Source organism: Gambusia affinis, linkage group LG05, assembly GCF_019740435.1.
Source record: "Gambusia affinis linkage group LG05, SWU_Gaff_1.0, whole genome shotgun sequence".
Taxonomy (NCBI): domain Eukaryota; kingdom Metazoa; phylum Chordata; class Actinopteri; order Cyprinodontiformes; family Poeciliidae; genus Gambusia; species Gambusia affinis.
In genome coordinates, this window is record NC_057872.1 from 12,064,537 (window position 1) to 12,077,447 (window position 12,911).

Below are 12,911 nucleotides of genomic sequence, written 5' to 3' on the forward strand. Positions count from 1 at the left end.
GCCATTCAACTCTGACACTGTATTTCAGCAGTATAGTGCTCCATGAAAACAGGAACAGATGACACGTGTATCCGTCTGAGTCACAAAAGCACTCACATACTCAAATGACGATTTTTCAAACTCAGCAAATTATTCTACTGTTCACACCTCTGAGTCACTGTCATGTTCTTCAAAGAACTACATCATCTAATTAAGTTCTGCTAACGCTCAAAGTGGATGTCTATGCATATATCAGTGATTTCTTGAAAATCTTAATTAGTCGAGAACAAAACAGGCTAAAAAAAAGGTCGTAGCTACAAAATTAATAAATTGGCAAGTATGTAGATTCAAATGAGTTTAAAATGACTGTTCTACAATGCTATTATAGTCACATTTCTAACATTTTCTCAGGTGAATTTACAAACAGGTATGGAAGTTTCTGTTATTAGGTGGATTTAAGACTGTTTAGTAAAGAAATGGGTAGATTTGATTATCTGTTGCATTATATAAAAACTCTGTAAAGGTGAATTAATCAGATCAAAAAAATAATTTCTGCCTGGGTTTATTTAGTAGGTAATGCATTCAGTCTTTTATAATCAGAACATTTTGAAAAAGTCTGAGTCTTTAACATCAGTAGTTAAGCATAGTGTATCACAAAATGTCAAGCAAAGCATAAAATTAGTCTATTCAGCCATTCAACAACAGATGACTACTGTTCACACCTCTGAGTCACTGTCATGTTCTTCAAAGAACAGCGGGAAATTATTAACCTCGTTTTCACCAGTGAACAGAAAATTATTATTCAGGTTTTTCAAATGTTACAAAGTGGAGTAAAATTACATGTGGTCATGCAAATGTCAGAGAAGAGACATTTCCTGAAAGCTGGGGAAGCAGGAGTTTTTCAAGTTGTGCAAAAAAGTATATTTTCTTTAAACCTTTTGCTACAGCTGGAAACAACTTCAGCAACTTACAAACCGTGTGTTGAAAAAAAGGTCGTAGCTACTGAATTTAAAGAGTGGTGTTCATTTTTTACTTAATGTAATTCAAATGTAAAAATGAAATGTACTGACAATGGAAGTGTCAGTCAATTCATATCATGTAATGAGATACTTCCATCTTTTGTTTTAAGGAAGTGACTTCTCATGCTGAGAAGAGATACATCAGTTTGTAGCCAATCTAATTTAACATAAGTCTGAGTCTTTAACATCACCACCACATTGATTGTCATTGCATTTTATTTGCTTTCCTTATTTTCATGAAAATAGGAGAAACATGTTTTTACTAGAACTACGGCATGATTCATTGCTACATGTAATCATTCGGTGCCCATTGAAATGAAAGTAAGTCAGCTTTTTTAATTGATGATTTTCTGCTACTTAATCACACGCAGCAGTCGTCGTTGACAAATGTATCTTAGCAACTTGATTTACCATCTCTGTGCATGTGCTTTCCATCACATGGAACCAGATTGACCTTTCAACGTAAGCTGATCAAAAGATTACACCACAGACAAACCACCTACGCAATCACTTCCTTATAAAAGTCACTGAATCTGCTCCCGATGTCAAATCCACTTTAAAGAAGTGAAGACATCATGAGCATGGTGAGTGTCTGAATGATCGCTTTAATGATGAATGAAACTCAAATATTTCACTTGAACTGATGCCAAATTAGAAGTTGGGTTTTTTTTTTGGTTTTTTTCCAAACCTGAACAAACATGACAAAGTGTTTTAAATGAAAAAGGGCTGGTTACTCGTGTGTTTATTTAACTGATTGAGAGATACAGCATGTACTTTTCAAAAAACTTCAAAATGACGTTTTAGAGGATGGCTGTGAGACCTGCAGTATGTTATGTTTAGAAGGAAATGGAAAATGGCATTGCCAGGGTCCAAAATGAACAGGATTAGAAACAAATGTGTCATTTCTCATCCTTTAATTTTTCTCTCCCCAGCTCTCCCTGTCAGTCCTGCTCCTGCTCCCTGTCATTCTCTTCTGCACCGCAGAGATTCCCACCTATAAACACCAAGACCGACTAACAGGTGAAATTCTCCAGTGCGAAAAATGCAGACTCATGTCAGAGTGACCACTACACAGAGCTGTGGAACTACCTCAACAGGTGTCTGTACTGCAACAACTTCTGCTCACAGAACCAGGAAGTGGAGACTGAGTGCTCTAAATTCAACAACAGAGTCTGTCGTTGCAAAGCAGGGTTTTACATGATGGAGGACTTCTGTCTCAGACACACAGAATGCAGCCCTGGACATGGAGTTCAGGCCATAGGTAACACTAGCTTTATTACACATAGTCAGGTATTAATATGAGCCATTAGATTATGTCTAAATTACACAAAAAGCTTTAAAAGATGTTTTATTTCACAATTGCTCCCAAGTCAATGCAATAACAAATTGATTTTTTTGTTGTAGGAACACCAACACAGGACACCGTGTGTGAAAAATGTTCCAAAGGTTATTTTTCCAGCTCATCTTCTGCCTCGGATCAGTGTGTAAAACATCAGCACTGCTTAGGAGGACAAGTCACGCTCCTCCGAGGCTCAGCGTTCCACGACACAGTTTGTGGCACCTGTCAAAGTCTTGCAAATGGAGGTATGGCACTTGAGTCTGGAATTTCACATGACTCAAAAATCTAATGAAATTCACAAAGTAGGTTAGTAAGTTTTGGTAAGACGAAACATTTAGACTTTAATTGAAACATCTGGTATTCTCATCTACAGGTGATGAGCTCAGAGCAGTCCTGTCTGCATCATTTACTGGGACCAGGATACCAAGAAGAGATTTAAAAAGACTCATTCACAAGTGAGATCACACTTCAACTTTTCTGCAATAACACTTTTCACCCATTATTTGTTCATTTGTTTAAACCTTGAAACATCTTTTTATTTTCCTACAACAGGATCATTCACAAGAATCAAGAGGATGAATGCACCGGAGACTCAGCTCTACCAAAGCAGAGAGGCCCTCTTCTAGACGTGATCAGAGTGTGGCTGGCCCAGGCATCTGCAGAGCAGCTGAAAGACATGGCTAAAGTCATGAGGGAGTCCCAGTTTAGCTCCATAGGAACTAAACTACAAAGCATCCTTGATGAAATTAAGCAGCAGAATCCTACCTGCAGTCTATAAAATCCTGAACTTAAACATCCTTTCTCATAGTGTGTGTTTACTGAACATATTTTTTACAGAATGCTTTTAATTTTGCAACCATGTGCAGCATCACTGGGAGTAACAGAGGTTATCAGTATTACTAAATGTTCGTCATGTCTCCATAGGCTAGAAAAAACTATTCATTCTCTGTTTTTGTTTCCTGTAAGATGGGCCAGGTTCCCATTCATAAGAGTGTAATGACGTGTTGTTTTGAATATCCCGGTGAAGTACTGAACTATAATTGTGTCAAAAATAAGCTTTAAAATATTATGAAAGGAATGTAAAATGTTTTGTAAACTATGTGAAGTCAAACTGAATTAATAAACTGTTCTCTTATGGCAACAAAAGTAAAGTTTAAGTTGTTTTAAGCAGCTCAGGAAATCCTGTGGCCATGTTTATATATATATTTTTTACGTCTTCTGTAATGATTTTTTTAATAATAATAATAATTATTATTATTATTTAAAACTTCTTTGAGTACAGGCTAGAAGAAGAAGAAGTTCTTCAGTGCAAACTGTTTCTCTGCTACTTAATGAAAAATAACTTTCAATAAGAGTTCCTAATCAAGTTTATGCACATCTCAAAATATTAACTTCCCTTTACGCGAGAAGAAATTTGACCTTTCTCATGTAAATATTGTGACTCATTTGATAACAGGAAAACACCCACATATTCGGATGAGTTCCTCGTCTGACTGGAAATACAATCTGATCGCAGAACTTCCACAATCAAAACTCAGCAACAGAAGTGAAAACATAATGAGTCTGATAGCAAAAGACTATAATGACCTCTGGAGTTTCTATCGCCAGTGGTCATTAAAGGGAGCACGCTGTTTGTCTGTTGGTGGCAGAAACAACCATGCAGTTAAGCGAAACCCAAATTAATCTAAAATATGAAATGTGGGAAGACAATTGAGTACTCAGAGACAAAAAACAAAAGCAGGAAGAATGTGTAAACTCCATACATAAAGGCCCTGGCCTGAATTTTAAAGCCAGCATCTTGTTGCTGCAGGGGAACTGAGCATTTAGCTGCAACACAATCCAGCCCATTTCTTTATCACAGATGAAGTAAAAAAAAAATCAACTCAAGCTTAGTTCCAACTTGGTGCAGATATTTCCATGGAGAGGTATATTGACAATAAAACAAGTCATGAGTATTTCCAAAATGTTCACTTTTACGTAATAAAAATAAGACATGAAGGAGTCAGAAACTTTTACTTGTTGACGTTGACATGATTTTCCCAGATTGACTCATTTTTATCTATAGATAAAAAGAGGAATAAGACATCCATCCATCCATCCATCCATCCATCCATCCATCCATCCATCCATCCATCCATCCATCCATCCATCCATCCATCCATCCATCCATCCATCCCTGCTTAACCTTACAGCATTGCTAGTGTCCATACATCCAGTGGTAGAATAAAAAAAAGTACTTAACTATAATTTAATCCAGGTAAAGCACCAAAACTAAGTTTATGTTGTTTTCACCAATCCAGCTCTTAGGTCTTCATGTGTAATCGTAATACGTGGACACAAGGTGGCGGTGTTTCACTCCTCTACGGGTACCGGAAGTATATGCTTCGAGAATTTGGTATTTTCATCATTCACCAATCATTGTGAAAGTTGAATGCCAGGTTTGGTTTGATCAAGGAAAATCAACAATTTAAACGAAGGTATCATAATTTTAACAAATTTTTCAGTAGGATTTTGGTAGACATGATTTATGCTGCAGTCCAATTTCCTATTCCTACATGCATCCCAAAATCAGAAAGCCATGCAGTGTTTGTGAAAGTCTACATTTTCTCCACATAATGAACCCTACTCAAACTGATTTACCTAAACTAGAGTTATGTAGATGATAAAATATTATCATCTTTTTGTAGCTCAGGGAAAAAAATCTCAGTGGCCATTTGAATCTCAAATTCAATGGCCACTGATGCTGGATTAAATGACATTCTTCAAGAAGGAAAGACCCTTTTTTTCCTGATGGCACATCTCCTAAGGTACCTTAAATTTGTAAAATGTCAAGAAAATATTTCAGAAGGTTTATTTGGGGCTTGGACACATTACATCTGATTAATAAAACACAATCACAGTAATGTCAGCAAACCTCTGAAAGAAGAAAGACAGATTTAGTTACAATATTAGTTTACATTACACATGTTGGGCTGCACAGTGGCGCAGTTGGTAGAGCTGTTGCCTTGCAGCAAGAAGGTCCTGGGTTCGAATCCCGGCCGGGGGTCTTTCTGCATGGAGTTTGCATGTTCTCCCTGTGCATCCCTCCGGGTTCTCATGACTGTCAGGTTAATTGGTCTCTCTAAATTCTCCCTAGGTGTGAGTGTGTGTGTGAATGGTTGTGTATGTATGTATGTCTCTGTGATGCCCTGCGACAGACTGGCGACCTGTCCAGGGTGAAACCCGCCTCTCGCCCGGAACGTAGGCACCAGTAACCCTCCTGACCCCATTAGGGACAATGGTGAACAGAAAATGGATGGATGGATGGATTACACATATTAAAAACATGTTGCTGTCTCAGCCTGTAGCAGTAAACTACCTGAAAGAATAACATGTAACAAAAAGTTAAACTTCAATACACCGTTCACCATTATCTACCAAGTCATGTTCATGCTGGATCTGTGAATGCCATTTGAAATTGTTTGGTGCTAACCTATGAACATGAATAATTTAATTTTAACGTTGATGAAATTCACTTGGAACTAGGTCTTATTTAGAATGAACTGGAAGGTGGGGGGTGGTTGACCTTTGATGACCTCTAGAAACGTTTCTTTATATCTTTAAAATGATAGCAGCACAAATGAAAATTTTTGCTGCACAAACGCTTGACACCAATTTTGTCTGATTTGAAGAATCAGCTAAATGAAAAATAAATACTTTAAAGTACAAACCACAGAGTGAATATAGCAATATAAATTATTTTATCATTACATATCATGTTTCCATGATGACAGGTGATTCCCCTGACCGCATATCACTTTATATCTATGATATATATATATATATATATATATATATATCTATATATATATATATATATATATATAGAGAGAGAGAGAGAGAGAGAGATATCCATATATATATATATAGATATAGATCTACATATACATTTATATATATATATATATATATATATATATAGATATAGATCTACATATACATTTATATATATATTTAAGGATATATAAAAACAGGATTAACAATAACAACAATTATAGCAAAAACTTTCAATAATGTGCAACTGAGTAGGACAACTTTGTCAAAATGTACATAATGTACATATTGAACTATAAAAATAACAGGAAATGTATAATACAGTGTATCGGTGCAGAGAAAGCTTTCTGCAGCAATAGCGGAAAAACTTTTTTCAAACATGTTTAAAAAAACTGCAATAACTGTATGGAAATGCCAGTAGGGAAGTAAACATTTCTTGATTTTGTTGAGTGCAGTGATTTGATTCACTAATTTAACAGCAGAATGGACTTTTTTTTGTACATAATTTTTTTTAATGTTTGAAATTAATCTAAAAGAGCCAGAAATGAATTGTGGGCAGGTTCTGATGAACGTTGTGATGTCACATAGGCTGACTTGTCATCAGGCGCTTTTGGAACTTTTGCCAATAAGAGAGGAGTTCCTATAGGAATTCATCCATTTGAAGAGTTATATTCGTTTAAGAAACTCAAATTGAACTGAGCTGCGGTTTTTCAAGTAAGTATTTATTTAGAAATGAATGTGGCAAAGGAAAAAAAAACTGTTGTGCTAGTTTTTTGAAGGAAGTGTGCAGCGATGTTACAAATAGGATAAGCAAGACAAGTTGTCAGTAATCAGTTTTTCAGCTCAGCATCAAACCATTTTAGTAACTTTTTGATGTAAATATTAAATGTCTCATTTGTGTTTTAGCACCTTTTTTTGCATATTTGCAAACTTCATTGAGTATTGAAACAGCAGAAAAGTATTAAGGAGTTCTACATGCAAAAAATGGTTTTTCCTTCAAGTTTTATAGTTTATGATTTATGATTTTTACACATGAAATGATCAATTTGATATGATAGATAACGAACTGATGATCTGATCAACATTAAATGAAGTTTTTGATATATTACATTATTAAATTTACTGTGTTTACTATGAAAATGACTTATTGTAAAGTTGTGTTGTACATTATAGACATGCTTTGTGCCAGTCACTGACCACCTTTCCATGTCTGATTTTTTACAGTCATGCTAAGAAGAAGTGAACGCTTGATAGAAAATGGTTACTATGACATGTACGGGCAGCCAACTATCTCATACAGAGAAACGCCAATCAGGTATATTAAATCAGCAATTATTTTTTAACTCTTATGTTTTATACTGTCATCTGCTAATCAATGTACATCTTAACTCACTTGCATACTTTCCATCTTGGGTCAGAAGGAGGCGCCAAAGACGTCCCCCTGTAAACCGCCCTGCAAATTGGGAGGAACCATTTAGAGAGAGGTTTCACAGTCGTGAGGAGCAAGATATAACGGACCAAGAAAACCAGATGATAGACAGTCTAATACAAGATTGTTATAATGTCTTTCACTTTGTCTTTGGCCTCTCCGTTGCTTTTGGTAAATACTTTCCTTCTACAAACAATCAGTTTGTAAGTGTTATAGAAAGTCTGTATTTTGAATGTTGTCTCACTGTCATTTTCTGTTCATGTTCATCAGCTTGTATTATTTATTTATTTATTTGGATTATTTCCCTGCACTCGCGACATTCAGAGTTATCTGTCAAACCAACTCTAACAGATGTGGTAGGCTTTCTCTTCCTAATCTTAACACTGATTTCAATATTCTGAGCAAACATGAGAACAAGCTGTTAATTTTTACGTTGTGCACAGGTTACAATCTCTGGAAGTAAGTATCAGGGACCTCTCTCCAGGCTGCAGTTGTTGGAGACAAAGCTTGAGCACCTTCTACCACAAGCAGATCTATGGCCCAACTTTGCTCTGGAGTCTGAAGGTGAGCCATTACAAAAAAGGTCATAAACTAGTTTTCAAATTTTCAGTATTACATTTTTCTGACTCACATTATTTGTGTTTTTGTTGTGTACAGGAGCAATGATTTTACACAAGACGACCTCAGAAACGTATCAGAGTCATAAAGTGTGTAGATTGCTTGGGGCATCTTTAAGGGTACCACCTAGAGGCCCAAACATTGTTATTAAGGTCTGAATGACACACAGATCATTAAATGAATATTAGAAAAAAGTGGTATATTAGGCTTGAGGATTTTCTTTTCTCTTAGTCTTGGTACCCCACCTAAACTTTGTTCTGTTTTCAGGGAAGAAATCGTCTGAATCCAGGTGAATGCTGGGCCTTTGCAGATTTCCCGGGACGTTTATCCATCGCACTGACCCACAAAGCCACCGTCACTCATGTGTCCCTGGGTCATATTCCCAAGATTGTTTCCCCAACTTCCTCAATCTCTAGTGCTCCTAAAGAATTTTCTGTCTATGTAAGTCAAGTAAAACGAGCGTCAAAACTGAAAAAAAAAATGTATTTCCACCTATAGTATATTTTAAGTATACATTTAAAATGTGATAGTGTTGATTCAGTATGACATCACTTGATCTCATTCTAAACTATGCAAACATTCTGTCTGCACTAATGAATTTTCTGCTTATCTCAGGATATACAATCATATGTTTTTAGATACACCAACTAACTTTCACATATCTAGAAAGAACAAGATAATGAACTGCATTTCTATCTAATTTTGTCTCAGGGAAAGAAGAATTTAGAAGATGAGGAAACTTATTTGGGAACTTTCCTATATGATGAAGCTGGAGACCGAATACAGACCTTCAAACTTCCCGTAAATATGTCAAATTAATGTTTAATTAAACAAATACAGTTCTCACAGGAACCCGGAATGACTGACCCTGTTATAAATATTGATCATCTTTCCTAACATACAACCATAAGGTTCTTCACTGGGTATTACTAGCATTCAATTCAAAAAATACTTTAAATAAAATGGCAGATACCGTATTATTGTTCCATTCAAAATGCTCCAATGAAAATTTCTATTTAAATCATGAAAAAATGTTAATTCTGCACTTCCAGAGTTGTTGAGTGAGACTGCAACTGATAGTGTTGAAAAATTAATCAGTCAAGTTTGCAGCTATTATGTTGTCTAGAAATAGTGTAAAATGCTAAAACAAAATGTCAATGTCTTATTTTTACGGTGTGGAAGCTTCTTCAATCAAGATGGAGACTCGGGTTTCTTTTACTGAACATTTCTGTTTGGTTTTTGTGGAGGAGAAAACAGACAGCTGATAACAGCTGTTTGTTACTTAGCAACCAAAATCAACAGAAGACAGTGACAAAATACAGAACCACATCCTGTTAAGCATTCTTCAAAATAAAATATTTCCTCTATCCAAATAAATCATGCCTCACACTTAAGTATGTTTCACTTCAGCATTTGTAATTATATACAATCATGTTAAATTCAATTAATAATAATCATCATGTAAATTATGCTTAACATACAATTGTAAATAAGTCACTTATAATGCATACTATACTTTTTTTTTGTTTTTTTTCCCAAATTTATTTATGCTTTAACATGAGGTACAGTATAAAGACAATGCAATAGTTATACAGTTAACAGCGTACCTTTAAATACAAACATACTTGTGCTAGAACAAGCCCAATTATACCAACATATATACACCTACACGAAATACATAAAATGGATCAAGTCAGAGAAAACATACTGCGTTAGCAGACAGAAACATAAACAAATAAAATAAAAAGGACCACAGTACTAAATCTCTTTCCTTCAACCCATACAAACATACACTCAAAAAAAGAGAAAGAAAGAAAGAAAGAAGAAAAATAATAATAATAATAATTAAAAGAAAAAAAAAAGGTCAGGTGCCAGGGGACCATTCCGTTGATGTATCAGTCAAACTTAACTCAAGAAAGAAGATGAAAGAAAAATAAATATTGATAATAATAAATACCAGCTACAAACGTATCACCTCATCAGTCTGGAATATTAGGAAAATTAATCTTTCTAAGGGTTCTTAACAAGGGGGTCCACAAACCCAAAAATCTCGCAGAAGAACCTCTTAAGCTAAAACGGATTTTCTCAAGTTTAATGAAATAAAGTGTATCTCGAAACCAGTGGGTATATGATGGAGGTTGAGGTGACTTCCATTTTATTATAATCACTCTCCGTGCCAAAAAAGTCAAGGAGGATTTCTGAAAGGAGGACAGGGTGGACTGTGGAGGTGCAACTCCAAACAAAGCAGTCAACGGGTCAAGCTCCAATTTCTTGTCAAAAATGTCCGACAAAATAGAAAAAACTTTGGACCAGTAGTTAGAAAGCTGAGGGCAAAGCCAGATAGTGTGGATCAAATTGGCTGGAGATTGTTGGCATCTATCGCAGGCAGGAGAAACGTTGGAGTAAAACTTGGCCAGACGTGCTTTAGTATAATAAGTGCAATACACAAGTTTGCATTGAATTAGATTATGTATGACACAAATAGAGGACTTATGCACCAATGACAGGATTAGTGTCCAAAGATCCTCTGAAATGGTCTGTCCAAGGTCTTCCTCCCAAAGTGATCTATGGGAATTAAGGGTTTGTGGGTGTAGAAGCGTGATTTGATTGTAAATAAAAGATAGGGCTCCTTTCAATTTGACAGTAGGTTTTAGAAAAATGTCTAAAGGTGACTCTTTGGGAAGGTTGGGAAAATTTGAATAAGTAGAGTGGACGAAGCTGCGCACTTGTAAGTATCTAAAAAAATGATGGCGCGGGATATCAAACTTTTCAGAGATTTGCTGGAATGAGGCGAAAGTATTATCAATATACATATCGTGAAAAGTTGAAATTCCTGTTCTCTGCCATGACAGGAAGGTACCATCTGTGAAATCACTGTTGAGAACAACAATGTATTGAATAATAATTGTATTGTACAGAGTATTACCGTTCCCAAACAAAATGTTATCCCATCACTGGGTAGCGGCCCCTCTGGAATTAAACGGTGGCTGGATCAACCACATTCTTAATGTTTTTCTCAACAAAGTCTTCAGCAAGGGCTGGGTCCTCGAACTTACGAATCTGCCCGTTGGGAAGAGTGATCCGTAATATTCCAGGGAAAAGAAGCCCAAACTTGATTCCAGGGCAAGAGTGGAGTTTCTTCTTCACTTTTGTAAACGATGCGTGTTTTTTAGCAACTGAGGTTGAATAATCGGGGAAAATGAACACACGTTTTCCTTCATAGAGTAAGGGAGACGACTCACGAGCCCTCCGTAGAATCTCATTTCGTTCTTGAAACAGGTTGACACGGACAACAAACGGTCGTGGTGGGTCCCCCTCTGATGGCTTGGCCCCCCTCTGATGGCTTGGCCCGCAATGTGCGATGAGCCCGGTCAAGGGCAGGCTTAGCGTCAAGGCCGAGCAGACCCTGAAGCATCTTCGAAACTTCGTTGGCTGTTGACCTTCGGATCCCTCCGGTACCCTCCAAGTCTTCACATTTCTTGGACAGTGTGTCCACTAATATAGGGTGACCATATTTTCATTTGGGAAAACTGGGACACCTTTGAGCGGGAGCGGCAGCGGGGGGATAGACGGCGACACCACGACACATTGGACGGAGGGGGTGGGGGGAGACGGCGACACGTCGCCACGACACGTTGGACCAAGGGGGGAGACGGCACCACGACACGTTGGACCGAGGGGGGGGGGGGGGGGGGGAACACCACGAAAAACCCCGACATTTCCTCACTTTCTCAAAATATCCCGGGACGCCGGGACAGGACGTGAAATACGGACATATCCCGGGAAATACGGACGTTTGGTCACCCTAACTAATACATTTAACGAATTAACCGAGGCCTCCATGGTAGCCAGCCTCCCATCCTGATCGTTAGCAGCCCGCTCCAAATCGTGAATGGCAGTCCCAAACGAGGCAATTTTAGCTTCTAGCGGTGCCACCGCGGCTGAGATCTCCCTCTTAACGACATTCGAAACAATGTTTTCAAACCTGGTGATGAGATCAGTCGTTCAGCATATCCTGCATCTTGGTTAGCAGTATGCTATTAGCATCTGGTTCAGCAGGAGCCTCATGGTCAGCCTTGCGAGTAGCCTTGTCATTTTTCCCCATGTTCAACTTCGGTATTTACAGGTTGCACATCAGATATGTATTTTCCCTCGCTAATAGTCAAGTATGTTCCAAAGAAATGTGTAAGGAGGTGCAAAAAATTTACATAAAAACACATATCCCATGGGAGCACCAGCAAAACACGTCCTACATAGTCGGTGCTCAGCAGCGCCCATAATGCATATTATACTTAAAACATAGAAGTATAAAAAGAATTAACAACAATTATCACAAAACAATTATTTTAGCTGTCTCTTGATAACAAACAATAAAGTCCCAGTGTTGCTACATAATATTTTGTTTTCTGGTTAGCAAGATATCAGTTTAGTTGTCTTGCTATCTTGAGAAAAACCATGCAAAATATATTTACAGCAAGGCCAGTTAAACTAGGCTTCCATACAGTTTAAGACAGACCTCTTTTGTTTCTTTTGTCTTGTCTATTTGTAACTATGGATTATCAATCTAACTCCCCTAATGTGTACCTCTCTTGATTTACAGGCAGATAAAGTTGGTTCATTCAGCTTCATAAAATTACAAGTTAACACCAACTGGGGGAATCCGGATTATACATGCCTGTATAACTTTAGAGTGCATGGGGAACCGGCTGTTTGA

General features: G+C 37.1%; 2 protein-coding genes across 2 annotated transcripts; both read left to right on the forward strand.

Annotated features, from left to right (window-relative positions):
* The first annotated feature begins 1,435 nt into the window (after window positions 1–1,435).
* Window positions 1,436–3,477, forward strand: LOC122831285 (tumor necrosis factor receptor superfamily member 6B-like). The gene is given in 6 exon segments (XM_044117367.1): window positions 1,436–1,582; window positions 1,931–2,046; window positions 2,048–2,259; window positions 2,403–2,582; window positions 2,711–2,792; window positions 2,890–3,477. Coding segments are annotated over 6 exon segments (825 nt in total). The 5' UTR covers window positions 1,436–1,573; the 3' UTR covers window positions 3,116–3,477.
* Window positions 3,478–7,376: 3,899 nt separating this feature from the next.
* LOC122831094 (SUN domain-containing protein 2-like) lies at window positions 7,377–12,911 on the forward strand. Its single transcript, XM_044117036.1, has 8 exons — window positions 7,377–7,465; window positions 7,569–7,750; window positions 7,850–7,935; window positions 8,023–8,143; window positions 8,237–8,349; window positions 8,465–8,638; window positions 8,909–8,998; window positions 12,798–12,911. Exons 1-8 carry the CDS (start codon window positions 7,377–7,379, stop codon window positions 12,909–12,911), a joined length of 969 nt encoding a protein of 322 aa, XP_043972971.1.

Coding starts and splice junctions, on each gene's coding strand:
- LOC122831094 (XM_044117036.1), top strand. CDS start 7,377: ATGCTAAGAAGAAGTGAACGCTTGATAGAAAATGGTTACTATGACATG. Junction 7,751..7,849: donor TGGCCTCTCCGTTGCTTTTG/GTAAATACTTTC, acceptor CATGTTCATCAG/CTTGTATTATTTATTTATTT. Junction 8,144..8,236: donor CTTTGCTCTGGAGTCTGAAG/GTGAGCCATTAC, acceptor TGTTGTGTACAG/GAGCAATGATTTTACACAAG.